We start from the raw sequence: 14,491 nt of genomic DNA on the forward strand, positions 1-14,491 counted from the left end.
CGAGCTGGGAAGAATATACATAAAGATGTTTCAGTGCACAGGAGCACAGGGGGCTCCAAGATTTTGATGTGAACATGATGGCAAAATCTTTATTTTTGCACTTTTTTTTCCCTGCCAGTAGATAATGCATAACATCTTTCTAGTTTTTCAAGGACCATGTTAATTTGGTGATGCAGATATTGGAAGAACTAATTACACATCTATCCCATGCAAATTGTCAAATATGAACATGTGCCTATGCAGATGAGTATGTATAGTCCATGAGTTTCTCTGGTTAATGCTCTGTGCTTATTTTCCTAACACGTGTTAGAAGCAGAAAGACTTCAATGAGACAAAGGTGTGGTACAATCACATCAGCAGACTTATTAGCTTTCTGGGCAGCTTTTTCCATTATGTAAAAGCTGCGTTTGTATTAGTATAGCAGTTAGACCCACCAGTGTGAGGATTACAGTTGGTATTTACATAATGGATTATCCAAGATTAAGCGTTTTATTCAGGCACACGAGCAAAAATAACCAATTAGTGACTTTGCAGATTCATTATTTAAAGGCAGCTCGACGGCAATTGGCACAAAACTCTCCTGCTGACTGCAGCCCAAAGACTGAAGCAGAGTAGTCTCGGGGATCTCCAACGTCTCTACTGCAACAGGTAGGTCTCTCTTCAGCAGAGGCGGGCCAGATTAGCATCTCTTGCAGCAGGAAAGTGCAGCTTGCACTGCAGCAGCTGGGAGCAGAGTAGCTGCTTGGGTGTTTGGAGTCCTTGGTAGCTCAGCTTGGATGCTGCAGGCAAGCTTCAGGTAACTGTTTTATCTTGGCATCAGAATAGGTATTCAGGGTCAAACACTCTACAAGAATGCATATGCATGTGCTCTCTTCCCAAAGTGTGAGAAACAAATATACTGGGATATGGATGAGCTGAGATACCTGAGGAGACAAATAAAGCCATGGGCAGCTTGTGGCTGTGCTGCAATGGTAGATCAAGCCTCCAGAAACTGAATATTATACGTCATGTTTGCAGAGTGAATGGTCTGAGGGCAGACAATACAAGATGTATTTTGTCATTAGAGTAGGCAGCTAGGAAGAGCCTGTTTCGGTGGTGAGAACTGGTCATAAAGAACACAGCTTTGCTGGCTTGAAAGCAAAGTGGACATTCACCATGAAATAATTCAAAAGAACATCCTTACAACCTACAGTGCTTTACCAGAGCTCATCAGAATGTTACTCTTCTTGTAAAAACAAAAATTCAAAAAATTACAATTTTTTATCAATTCTTACCAACCTTATCCAGAGTCTGGCTTGATTTATAATGCAAAAATATCATGAACTGCAATACTACTACTGGCAAGCAAAATACTCTTCAAAGTAATTGCTGCTGATGCTCAGTTTTGGCTGGATTTATGCACCAAAATGCCCCAGTCGTTTCTCAGTGGGGGAGTTGGTGGTCTACTCAGCACGGAAAGAAACTAGTTTTAAAATGAGCAGAATGTATCTGTAGGCACAGCACTAGCTACTCGTAACTACTGCATTAAACAAAACTCCATGTTTGCTTTTGTCTTGCAGAATGAAATACGCACAGTATGTTTTCCTGGCCTCGATCTTCTCCACTGTTGAATATAGCCTAGCTCAGACCTGTGCAGTGGAATCTTTCTCTGTGAAAGACAATTTTGATCCAAAAAGGGTAATTATGAACACTTAAACATTATTTGTGAAGAAGATTCATATAAAAACCGTTCTTCCAGCTTATGGATTGTGTTAATCTAAAGGGGTTCCTCAAGAAGTTAACTTCCTTTGTATGCTGTCTCTCAGACACTGTTTCTGTAGCTCGCTTTTCTCACTACTGTTTAACCTTCTGAGCATTATGATAAAACCAGCCTTGAAAGTCAGGGACGTTATTCCATTAGACGTCATCTTCTGTTAGCTCGAGGCACAGTACAGATCTCAGCTTTGAGCGGTCCCATGAATGAAACAATTTAGATCTCCATCAGAGAGAAAGCCCAGACAAGTGCCCTGGGGGACTTCCATCCACCAGCAGCCATTCTTGGGAGAAAGGTCAAACTGAAAATTTACCTAGGTGGGTATCCTGAACACAGACAGACTCTTGTTTAAACATAGCATGTCTGCTGAGGAGGAATTCGGGGCTAACTTGGTGTTGGAAAGGTCCAGACAGGTGTGCCAGTAGGTATTTTGACTCAGCAAACATCACTTCCACCTGCAGCTGGGGTGGGGCCAGCACTTCTTCTGTACAAGACTGGCTTTGCTGGAAACAAAGCCACATCAGGGGAGAGCTTTGGGAACATCCCAGTTTTAAAAAGTTTAAGTTTTTCTCAGGCTCCTGTATTTGGGAATTATGGACTCTGTTTCAGGCTTAAGCCTGTAACTTGCCAAACAGATCTCATTAGCATCACTGAAGAATCAAATTTAACACAGCTAATTTCTTTTTTCCTCAGTATTTCTACTAACAATGTTAACTTTTGAGTGCCTTCCTGTCTGTCAGTCACCTGTTTTGATCTTGTTTTTATTTTGCTGGATACTGCTTGTACATTTTCAAGGACCCGTTTTTCCTAAAAATTTTCTTCCCCTTAATCTCATTTCATTTCCCCCTGCTGCTAGTGTCCCCCAACACATCCTCTCCTTTTGATAGTGCACAGAGTCATCGCTTTGTGCTTCTCTGGGTAGACCCTTTTCACTGTCAGAGATCAGCTGCGGCCCCCAGCAGCCACAAAAGTGCCTCCAGCCATCTTGCTGAGGTCCCTGGGGCTGCATTTTGGTATTGTTGATGGCATCTTCCATGGAAAAGCAGAGGCCTGAGCAGGAGCAGGGAAGAACTGGCCTGACTTCCAGGAGGCATCTCAGGATGGTAGAAGCTTTCAATGTGGGGTCACTGTGGCAGGACCATCTCTCATGATAACAAGTACATGCACACAGAAGTGCAGAGCTGCTAGACCCAATCCTCCTGCCACAGAGGCAAGAGTTCATCAGATGGCGCAGGAGGACCTGTGTGCTACCTACCTACCCAAACTTAGTCTCCCTCCACAGGCCAGGCAATGGGTAGTTAGAAGAGCACTATGTTTAAGAATAATGCTTTTGTGCTAATCATGTCATGGTAATTAATCCAGATATTAATAGTCTTTCATATTAGTATGCAGGGAAATGGTATGCCCTGGCCAAGAAGGATCCAGAAGGCCTTTTCCTTCAGGACAACATCTCTGCTGAATACACTGTGGAGGAAGATGGCACAATGACAGCATCTTCCAAAGGCCGAGTGAAGCTTTTTGGGTGAGCTCTCTTGACTTGCAGCTCTAGCTGCTGCCGTGAGGTACTAGACGAGAGGGACATGGATGGTGATCTATCCTGAGCACACAACATGACCAGGGTTTCTTCATCAAAAAGCGAAGCTCAATCAAGGTAATACATTAGAAGCCAGAGGTTAGACACATTGGAGTCCTGGGTTACTTCTCAGCCTAGCTTTGCTCTGGGTCCACCACAAACTACTGCATAAGTCAATTATAAAGTCAAATCTTGAATGATGGAGCAGTTAGGTGCATGAATTGTCTCCAAGTGAGAGAAGCTAGCAAAATCTGTGTGGCTGCAAGGGCAGGACATCTCTCATTTCACTGAGATGTTCAGGGGCGGAGAGGAATGTAAGCGAGCATCATGTTCACAGATCATTCAGTACAGTGTTGGATGGACTTCTGAGGAAAACATGTGGTTAACTCTTGGATGCCATTGCGATGCCTGAACAGACCGATGGAAGGAACCTTAGGAGTTTTGCCCGTCGGTCATGGTTACTACAAAAATTACAGCATGTAAAGGGATTAAATAGCTTTCTGTGTGTAGAAAAGAAAATCTGGGGCTTCCAGTAGGCTATCTCTAGTTCTGTTGTGCATTAACTACCAAAAACCGTCTAACTGCACGAATAACAGAGCAGAGCAGGTGGCTATGAAGCTTGCAAGTCTTAACAGCACAGTACTCCAGGATATTTTGGGACGGGGCAAATGAAGCTTTGCAAGTATGCCACGCAGTGTGGGTGAGAAGATTCCTGAAAGGACTCTTCAGAAACCAAGTGGGGTCTCAAGGCTGCTGGGAATTAATTTCTGCAATGGCAGGGTAAAGGGAAAGTGCAGCCTGTGCAAGCAAGGGAATGAATACCCTTCCACTTTCCCAAATCCAGGTAACACTTGACAAACTGTGCTAAAATGCAGGTGGCATTCAAAGCAAACATATGCCAGCCAGAGAAGTGCATTAGAAGAAACTAATGATGAAGACATCATTAGGCACCTGCAGGGTTCCCACAGCCTGCATGAAGGCCTTTAACTTGCTCAGACAACAGAGTGGCTGTAATAATTCCTTTGCTTGTAACAGATGTGCCTGGGCCAATAGAGCTAGGAAGAGTTAGAGAGAGGAGCGCGAACTAACCTCCCACCTCCGCCCGAGGACACAGAAAATGAGCCCACGCGAGACCAAGTGCAGGTCAGCTCACTCTGCAAACTGCTAGCAGGGAGCCAAGAAACAGGATCCATCCTTTTGCTTGGTGGCTGTCTGCTGGTACAGAAATGGGTGGTAAAAGGCCTGCTGAGCTGTAGAAGGGTCAGGGCACTGCCCCAGTCACAGCATAATTGCACAGGAGAGCAGGGGGCCAGACAGCAGCAGTTCAGTCAGCAACAGGGGGGTGTCACAGATTCACATTACTTAATGACAAACAGTGACTTTACATTAAGAAAGGCCGTGCCCATGCCTGAGACAGCTGGGCTGAACCATAGCCTGGTTCTTGCCCAAGTCCTGACTGAGGGACGTGATGCAGGGTTTTACCTTCAGTATCATGGATCTCGTTGCAGGTTCTGGGTGATCTGTGCTGACATGGCTGCTCAGTATACAGTACCCGACCCAACCACTCCAGCAAAAATGTACATGACCTACCAGGGCCTGGCCAGCTACCTCTCCAGTGGTGGTGAGTGAAATTCTCCAGCCCCCCAAGTACTGGTTGATAGCTTACAGATGCTCAGATTTGTGTGTTTCAGCATATGAGCAGGAAAAACAATTGCGTTCAGATTGCTCCAACTGGAGAGACAGTTTCCTTTTTTGGGGGATGCTTTCTCCAAGGAGTGCTTTTTATCTCCACAGAAGAGGCAGGATCCAGAGACTCCCCAGAGACCCCACCTATATGTCATATATATTAACAGGAAGGATGCAGCTTAGAGGCAGTGGGCCACACACAAAGATTTTGTGCAGCCAAGTGGGGTGCTGAACCTAGGGAAGCAATATTTGCTGGGCCCCGTAGTGGGTGCTATAAGGCGTGGAGGGTCGGTCATCCTTGGACTCCTCACAGCTAATGGGAAGCAACATGTGGACTCACATCTGCAGTCCAGCAGCGAGGTGCAGTTCTCCTCAGAGAGACACAGCAGGACTCAACAAAACGGAGCTGTTAACTGAAGTCCCCATTGCAGAAACTGCTCATGCTGAACCTCAGTTATGCACCCTGCACACCCCATACTTTGTGCCTGGGTGTCCCATAGCTGTGGGACTCCAGCTGTGGCAGCTGGGCAGGATGTGGCCTGCTAATGCGTAAGAAAGAAGTACATTGACTTAGTACCGGCAGATAAGGCACACCAAAATGCACTTACTTGAGCGAGGCTGCAAAACAGGATGCATGTTTTGCTGAGGCTTCTTGTATAGGAAATGTAATCTGTATGGCTAAAATTTAACCTGTGTGCCCCGCCCCTCCATGCTTGAATGAGAAACATAAAGCAATTTTTTGTCATTGAAAACCTGGAAAGTCCTACTGCTCCCAATAGTTCTAGCCTAAGAAATCAAAGGTGAAAATGCACTGAGCATCATTGGGAACAACACGGTCTCACGATGCCCTGTACTTGTCCCAGTTCTTCACTTTATGATGTGGAGTTAAGATGGATGTGGGACGGGACTTTAGATCCTTTCGGAAGCTATCGCTACCATGTGCTGAAGTGAGGAGTTTCCCTGCAGGATGGCTAAGTCTACCTCAGCTCTGTTTTGCCCACCATGACAAACACCCATGTTCTGATGTTGCAGGGGACAACTACTGGGTGATTGACACCGACTATGATAACTATGCCATTACCTATGCCTGCCGTAGCCTAAAGGAGGACGGCTCCTGCGATGATGGCTACTCCCTGATCTTCTCACGCAACCCCCGTGGCCTCCCCCCTGCCATCCAGCGCATTGTGCGTCAGAAGCAGGAAGAAATCTGCATGTCTGGCCAGTTTCAGCCCGTGCTTCAGTCAGGTACTTTGGGCTAGTTAGCAAACTCACTGAAACGGCTGCGCTGGCAGCTTGTAGAGTAGGTGATCGCATCTGCTGTAAATGTGACAGAACCATAGCAAACTTCAGTTGTACTCCGCAATTTTTTTTAATGTTATATATCGTAAGAAAATCACTGCAAAGGGAAGTATAGGCAAGGGAAAGCGCCTGTTACAGGGCGGTTCTGCAGCCTTAAGTTTGCCCTTATAGGGATCCTATGTGCTGAAACTGGCACGCTACCAAAGAAAGATCAGCTTTGTTACTCTAATAGATAAGATAGGGATGGGTGTAACAACCTGGTGTTTCTGCACTTGGAAATGCTTGCCTTGGCCACCTTACCTTAGGTCTGTGCGCTGTCCTTCAGAAAAGGAGCAGAAGCTGCCTCCAGGAAGGAGCACCCTCACTCTTCTCAGCTCCACCATGATTTGTGTCCCAGGCAGTCTGAGTAGCAGAGATGAGGAGTCAGCAGTTGCGCCACATACATGTGAACACAGCATGTCTAAAGCCCATTTTGAGAGAATGGGGGGAAAGGGGGTGTAAGAATTTTTTTCTAGAGGCATGGGAGCTGATCTTCTAGCTCATATGCTGTCTGCTATAGGCAGATAATTCTTTAGGGCTATGCTGGAGGCAGAAATTCCTCTTTGCGGGCAGCCTTCACATGCACACTGCCTTGGCTGGAGATTGGCGCTTTACTAAGCCAGGCCTGAGGACCTGGACTGGGGCACTGCCACAGTAGCACACATGTTCTGCACTGCTGGACAAGAACTGGCAGCTAAAACCTTCTGAACGGAACATCGTTGCGTGAGCCAGTCCTCCACTACAGAGCAGGTGCTGGCATCCCCCAGGGCTATGGGACTGCTGTGGGCATCCCTGCCCCATGCCCCTCCGTACAGCTTACCGTGGCAGAGGGAGGGCAGTTGGTTTGTGGGCTCATGCCTAGGTGCTCACGTAAGCTGAAAGCTCATGGCTAGCTGGTACTAGCAAAGGCTGCGCAAGCACTGTGCCAACAGACACACAGCAATGCAGACAGCAACTTTTCAGCCTCCATCCTAACTTTGTACTGTGGTTCAGAAGTACCCTAGGAAGGCTGTAGCCACAGCTTCACTGAAGACTAAAAGGCTGTTAAAGCACTTTGCAAATATACTTACTAGGATTCAAGTTTACTCTTCTTTCTTTTCAGGGGCCTGCTAAAAGTAACTTCTGATCCTATCCTTAAGCACAGAAACCAGACCTCTTGGTCTTGAAGTTGACACTCCGTTAATAAAAAAAGAAAATGATAGTGAGGACTAGTGTGTCTTTCCTGAAGAACACATAAAAATATTGGGGATTTTGTAAACTGTGTGCAATACAGTATTGATATTAGAATTTTCAAGGGAATACCTAACGTGGCATTTGTCAATAAATGTTTATAAAAAACACCATCTCTGGAACTGCTTTTTGCTACCTGCTGCCCAGTCGGGGATCAGGAAGAGCGGGGCTTCTCGTGGCGGGGAGGCGAGATGGCAGCCAAGGGCAGCTCCAGCACAGGCACAGCAGTGTCCCTCCCCGGCATGGGTCCCCTGACAGTGCTGGTCGTCGGACAAATACATGGTGACGGGGACAAATGTGTGGTGACGAGGCACCCCTGGGAAGCCAAGCCAGCGAGCGTGCAGTAGGGTGCAGGGCAGGGCACAGACATGCCCGTGGGGTGCCTCTGGCCAGACCCAGGGCTGGAGAGGGGGCCAGAGCAGAGCTACGTGCAGCAAGGCTCCCACAGGGCAGGGACCTGACCTCAGCTGGGTAGCACCTGTGGACCATGGGCAAGGTGGGCAAGGACCATGTGGGTGGAGGTTCCCCATAGCAACGAAGTCTTGTGGGCGGCTGCAGGGCCCTGGCGTGCACAGCATACCTCTCCCACCATCTCTATTTAAATTCCAAAGCTAAGGTATCCTCTTGACCAACAACTCTGAGATGAGGCTGATAGTGTGATTCTTGCTGCCTGGTAACACCTTACTTCTCGTGCATCTGAATACTCAAAAGTCTGCACAGAGTACTTCTAACTAGCCCCTGAATTACAAATGCAATAAAGCAGATGTTCCTTTCAGTAACACTGGGACATTGCTTTAAATCAGCAGTTACTTGCATTTCTAATATCATAAATAGAATTTACTCCCTACTGCCTTTGTAATCCAGCCTCCAGTGTCTGAGAGGCATAGAACTGAAAGATATAGAACCGAGAGGTTTTATGGCCAAGAATTCACAGACAGAGGGACCCAAAAGAATAGTACCTAGACAATTCTATGTAGACAAAGAGTAACCTGAGTCAGCATCTTTGACATATATTTCCCACTGCTTTTAGTAAAATCACATTCACTTTGAAAGCTTCCTACAAATAAAACTACCAGTCTGGAACACCCCCAGCACTCTGCTGAATGCTGCAGTTTGTCAGCAACACAGATTTTTACAAGTGATGATTACCAAACCTTGGGGGAAGACGAAGCTGAACAGCCCCTGCTCCTGAGGCTTTCAAAACGTACAGGGCACAACGCTGATATTAAGTGAAAACCTTCAGAGCACTACACTACAATACAGCTTCTGCAAGATGCTTGCACAATCCTGTCTGCAATGTCCAATGGTTATCTTCTGCATCTGTTGGAAGGAGCATAAAAACTGCTGACTAAAGACTCTTCTCCAAGGCCAGAGACATTATCCCAGGGATGCAGGGAAGTCTCTCAAGCCTGTGTTTTACAGGATTTCCAGGCAGGACTCCTAAGGCTCTTAGCCAGCATCAAATGGTGTTGCTCGCTCTTCTGGTCTAGGGAAAGCTACCCTGATGGGGAACAAGATGGTGAACTACCATCTAAAGCCAAGGACAGAAACAGAAGAGCAGCAGTAGGCAACGCAAACAAAACCCCACACAGATAGAGACTACTGAGTGTTGAAAAAATATCAGCCTTTTGTGCTGGACTAAGTGCAAGGTCAGTGCATTAATTGAATGTTCACCACTTGCCCCCCTTTCCTATGAGGAAGTATTGGGGTGGAGATCCGTGAACTTAGGACTTCTATCACAAGTGATTAGACAACTAACCCTTAGCTGAAGGAGCCTGACCTTTGCCCAGACCAACACTACTAGTCCTAGAGAAGCGGGATTTTTAATTTCTACAGTTATTATAACTGTATGACCAAAGCAGATGGGAGTTCTAGCAAGAAAGATCTATATGCAGGACCAAATGCATCCCTACTGTGCTTGGTATACTCTGCCCAGATGAGTTAGGCATTTAAATCCCTACTCAGTCACACAAGATTGTGCCTCCAGGTTTGCAGGAGGATAGTGGTGATTCTGGAGAATACACCGTGGAGTTACACATGCCCCAGGCATCTGCCTTGCTCTTGGAGGAACTGGGGAACACTTTCCCATCAGGACTGCAAGCAGGCCCTCATCATATGACCTGGTGAGTTAATAAACAGATGGGTGTTATCTCATATTCATTTCTCTCCACTGACTGCAGGAAATGTGAACGATGAGGTAGGGTAGGGCTAGCAGTTACGAGTGTATTCTGTTCTGATTTACACTTCCCTTGTTATTGCACTGAGTTGAACATAAAACATCTAGGGTATGTCTAGAGGCAGACACAATTCTGCCTGCTCTTAAGAGCTGGATGATGATTATCAGTCTATTATTCCTGGTTTTAGGTGCCTGTATAGGTCCCAAGACATAATTTATGTCCTGCACAAACTTTCCACTAACAAGAGAAAAGAAAAAGCTGTTTATGGATGAAAAGGACTGTTGTTTTGTCCTCAGAAGGACATTTAGTGCTGGCAGAAAGGCTACAACTGTGCAAGAGCAGGAGGAACCCTGCAAGGATATTGTCCTTCACATGTCAGTGAACCTCCTCCCATCAAGGACACTGCAAGTCCTGAGATCTGACGCTATGAAACCATGTTGAGTTGGACCAGCTTTCCCTGGGCTGTGGTAACTGAAGCAATCTATGCATTTAAGTTCCTACTTCAGCCTTGAAATTTCTTATGGTCACATCCCCTTGACGCTTCATTTTTATGTAATGTTGGAATTTGCACCTATCAAGCTATCCTCTGTATCTTGAGAAAAGGCTTTATTTTCCAAGATTAAGTTGTTGACAGAAGAGTTTTGAGCAGTTTCCAGAACACACTGGTTAGATTCTGCTCTTGCAGGACTCATGTGAAAGGTTAAAAACTGGTTTTATTGGGTAGCACAAAAGATGGTACAAATACAGTGTATATACAATTAGACAATATACAACACTCCTTTGAAAGGCTTTTCCCTAGCATTCATTTTAACAAACAGTTGCAAAACTGTTCCATAGCCTCAAAAGTGTTTGCTTGAAGAGCAGGCAAACAATCTCATCCTGCAGTTGCAACTAGATTTTCCTTTTGGATTTACTGCCAGCAAGAGACATACCTGAGTGCTCTGCAGCCTTGCTTTGCTTCTGATGCTGCAGAACCACTAAGCACCTGCTATTCCAGTTAGCGCTGTGCACATCTGGCACTGCCAAAAACTGAAACTGTGACAGAGGGGCTGATAACTGCCCGGTAATGGCAGAGATGGTAGAGTGAAACATGCAATTTTGGAAGCCCTGTCAGACCAAGTCAGTGCAGGTGGTTACAGAAAGTATATATCAAGTATTAAACAGCATTTTTCTGTAGGTATTAAATTATAAAAAATACAAGAGCACCCCAAAAGATCTATACTTTGTTGGAAATATATTCAAGCCTGGAAATACCAAATTCTTTTCTCTGCTGTAATTGTTTAGACTTGCTTATTGCTTAAAGGAATAAGTTTATACCAAAGCAGAAAAGAAGATTAGGAAAAAAATTCTTGCTGGATATTCAGAACTTGTTTCTGAACAGCCAGTGCACCATTTTGGTCACCTCTGCTTTCCATGTATATTTGCTACGGCCAGAAAAAAATACCTGAAAAAGCACTGTACCTTCCACACTTTGTATTACATTTAATGTAAAGGCCCTAAAAGCAGGACCCAGTAATAGATTTTCAAAGAGGCTGGGCTTGACTCTAAGAAACTGGATTTTACTTGCATCTGCAACATGTTAATCTCTGCCCTTGCAAATGAAATTTCTGCTTTTTTGTGGCTTCAGTAAGCGATATAATAATGTATGAAATTTTACCTTGAAACTTTAGAGAAAACAGCAGTCTTACTTTGCTTTTTAACAAGACAAAAAAGTATGACAATTACAAATCACTTCAAAGGAGCAGCTGCAAGCTTCATGTGTGTCACTGCTGAGAAGCAGAACTCCTGAGTCAGCAGAACTCACAGTCTAAAATCTAAAAGATGATAACTTGCCCTAAAGTAAATCACTTGCCATAGGGACAGACTTCAATACAGTGAAAGGGTAAGAGAATCGCCATTCTGCACATTTGCAAAAGCCAAACATTCTACCAGGACTTACCAGCTCTGCCTCATTTGCCTCATACATGCCACTATGGACCTCACTTGTGCGGGGTATAATGCGTCTGCTAAATAAAGCAGGACAGTGATTTTTGGTCTTCTATTTTTCATTATTTGCACACCTATACATTTTCCACTACATCCCTGTGCAGCAAAATCAATAGTCTTCACAACTGCTGTTTCATTTTTTTCCAAATACCTTTAACTAGTCCAAACTTGTTTTTATAAAGACTGCTATATTCTGATGGCCAGTGTGAGAAAATTTTAAATCAGAAGGCTACTCAAACAGGACACCCTAGCAGGGTAAACTGTCCTCTCAAGCTCTTGTATCTTCCCTGCTTCAGACGCACTGAAATCTCTCAAGGACCTTTACTTGAATATTTCTGGAAGTATTTTATTGTGGTTCCACTTCATACTGGCAAAACAATATGTCTTAAGTGCTAGATTTTATTTAACTGTGTATTCTGGTTATTCACTTAGGGACAGTTATAACAACTTTGAAATGTGTTTTTACTATCTCCATCCAAGTACAACTTCTCACTAACTTTATTGAAACTGAGAAAGTTATCATTTAAGTAGGCCCCAACAGCCCTCTTCTATTCTGCACATGCATCTAAGGGGGAGCGACTGGCAGATTAGGATGTGACAAGCACTCCTTATTCAAACTTCAGTGAGGCAAGAAAAATTTCATCTGAATTCTGTGACAAATGGATCTTTTAAGACTAACTTTCAGCATAAGCACATGAACAAGTAACCCGAAGGTAAGGAGATACAAGGCCTCATCAGATGTATACTGATTTTTATATGTTTCCTTTCTGTGCTGTAAAAGTGAGGCTATTTGAGGTAGTTCAGCTCTCCCACTATGCAAACTTGTTTTTTTTTGTCTGAGACTTGAATGTTTCATCAAATATGCAGTCTTTATTATCTTGGTGAGGTGGCTGATGTCAGCGAAGAGAGCAGCAGGGGATTTGTTTGTGCGACAAAGTCGGTCCTCTTATGGAAAACACTCCAGCTGTTTTCACTGGCCCTATCCTTCCCTCTACAAGCATTTTAAAGGCACATTTCAAACTGTGCCAACTGTGAAAATGGGAGAGTAAAAAAACACCCCTGCAATTACAGGGAACTTTGCTGTTACATAAAGTGTTTGGCAGCTGCAAGGACAGCCGGAGGTGTTCTGCAGCTCATGCTCTGGGGATGTCACACCCTTGTACACATGCTTTGCAACGCACAGCAGCTCAAACTGTTCTTTGTTAATTCACTAACTGGTTGTCAGTAGCAACCCTGTTACATTCAAGAGTGCTCTCCTGTAATGTGAAAACACAAAAGGCTGTAACTAGCATTTCAGATTCCTCCTGGCCACCCAAAGCCAAGCCTCAGGCCACTTACAGTTTGAGAGGGGAGGTATGCTGGGGAGAGAAGTTAGCTGTTAGGGCTGTAGAAGGCCAGGCTAGGTGACAGCAATGGAGAGAAAGAGGATCTTTCACGGTTAGAGCCTCCAATATAAAGAGGCAGCAGCTGATGGCCACAGTGCAAACAGGTGACTTGGGCAAAAGCAGAAAGCAGAAAAGGCAGGGAAGTCTGGAGGCTAAAGCTTCTCGCGCCGTCTTCCCCTCTGAGGATGAGCTCTACCCCTCCCTTTGCCTGTGTGAGGAGAATAGCTCTGGCACCCAAATAACAGCCGCAAATGCAGAGAGAGCTGGGTGGAAACCCCTTTGTGAGAGGGTGAAGCACCTCATACATCGGAAGACATGGCAAGTGCTCTGAAATAACCCCCTGGAACATGTGTGACTAACTGGCAGGGACATGGGGATCCTTCCCTTCACACTCTGGACACGTCTGGTTGCTGTGTGCTCTTCCACCAAACCATTATGTCAAGACAGCCTGGCAGCTGAAGCAGGCAGTCCTTCTCAGACATCATGCCTTTACTGCCATCCTCATACATACCCTGAAGCAGTGGTCCTGTTCCTTGCTGCAGTTTTTGACCTCTATAAACCCTTGGTCGTCCTGACCGTTAGCTCAGTGTAAAATAGGGAATAATAAATATTTATTCCCATCATTTCGAGCTGCGAAGCTGAATCCCAGTCCTATGGCAGCCTCTTAGAATTGTACCAGTTGGGTTGTCAGTTGTGGCTGTTTGATAACGCTGTTGAGCTCTAAACAGTTAATAGAGGCAGTTACTTCTAACTTGCATTCCTAAGTTGCTTCATCAGATCCTTTCCATATACCCTCCTCAGCTTGGGAGGAGTTTGGTCTTTTGGGGAGTTGTCATTCGCAGCGAGCATACACCACTCAGTCTCCAAGCCAGGCACCACTCTTCAGAGTCACTTGAAAGCTTCAATGTACTCCACAGGAAGAGAAGACAGGCCTGCCTTCCCCCAGTAGTCAATGGCATGCACTCTGTAAAAGCCGGAGACTGAACTTCCTGCAAATGAAAAGGTTAGAAATGGTTACTGTGAAAGGCTGACACCTGTGGTGGATGGAGGATGCGGAGCAGGCACTACTCCTACAAAATGCAGGTTTGTAGAGTGGGCTGGGGAAGTGGTCAAATCAGTTCTGCATCCTGTGTAGGTGCGTCTGTGCCTGTCTAACAAAAAATGATTACACATACCTCATGGCCAAGTACTGGCTCTTTTTGTTTGTTGCACCACGGACCTCCTCTCTCCTCATTAGGATCTGCAAGTACAGCTACAGGACTGCTGTCACAGCAGTCCCTTTGGAAGAAGGCTATGACAACCCAAAACTAGCAATTCCCTTTTTTCTGACTTACTTTTCTGCCTGAATTGTGCCTTTGGAACA

The 14,491-nt window shown here is 45.3% G+C and overlaps 2 protein-coding genes across 6 annotated transcripts in view; one reads left to right on the forward strand and one right to left on the reverse strand.

Moving 5' to 3' along the window:
* The first annotated feature begins 593 nt into the window (after nt 1-593).
* On the forward strand, nt 594-7,657 carry LOC104333550 (purpurin). Of its 2 annotated transcripts, XM_009939063.2 has the most exons (6): nt 594-648; nt 1,560-1,677; nt 3,139-3,275; nt 4,835-4,947; nt 6,045-6,257; nt 7,453-7,657. In XM_009939063.2, the coding sequence occupies exons 2-6, from the start codon at nt 1,561-1,563 to the stop codon at nt 7,461-7,463; spliced, it is 591 nt and encodes a 196-aa protein (XP_009937365.1). In that variant the 5' UTR covers nt 594-648; nt 1,560; the 3' UTR covers nt 7,464-7,657. The 2 variants fall into 2 exon arrangements, with proteins under 2 accessions (XP_009937365.1, XP_075266670.1); XM_075410555.1 differs by lacking the exon at nt 7,453-7,657 and having other exon boundaries at nt 6,045-6,271.
* Nucleotides 6,618-14,491, reverse strand: part of IDUA (alpha-L-iduronidase) — a 54,976-nt gene continuing 47,102 nt past the window's right edge. For 3 of the 4 annotated variants that reach the window (XM_075410552.1, XM_075410553.1, XM_075410554.1), the window contains one exon: nt 10,451-14,117. In XM_075410552.1, coding sequence (XP_075266667.1) covers nt 14,017-14,117 — 101 coding nt within the window. In that variant the 3' untranslated portion in view covers nt 10,451-14,016. Of the gene's footprint in view, nt 6,714-10,450; nt 14,118-14,491 lie in introns of those variants that run through there. The other variant, XR_012761851.1, reaches the window with a different exon arrangement.

Source organism: Opisthocomus hoazin, chromosome Z (assembly GCF_030867145.1).
Source record: "Opisthocomus hoazin isolate bOpiHoa1 chromosome Z, bOpiHoa1.hap1, whole genome shotgun sequence".
Taxonomy (NCBI): Eukaryota; Metazoa; Chordata; class Aves; order Opisthocomiformes; family Opisthocomidae; genus Opisthocomus; species Opisthocomus hoazin.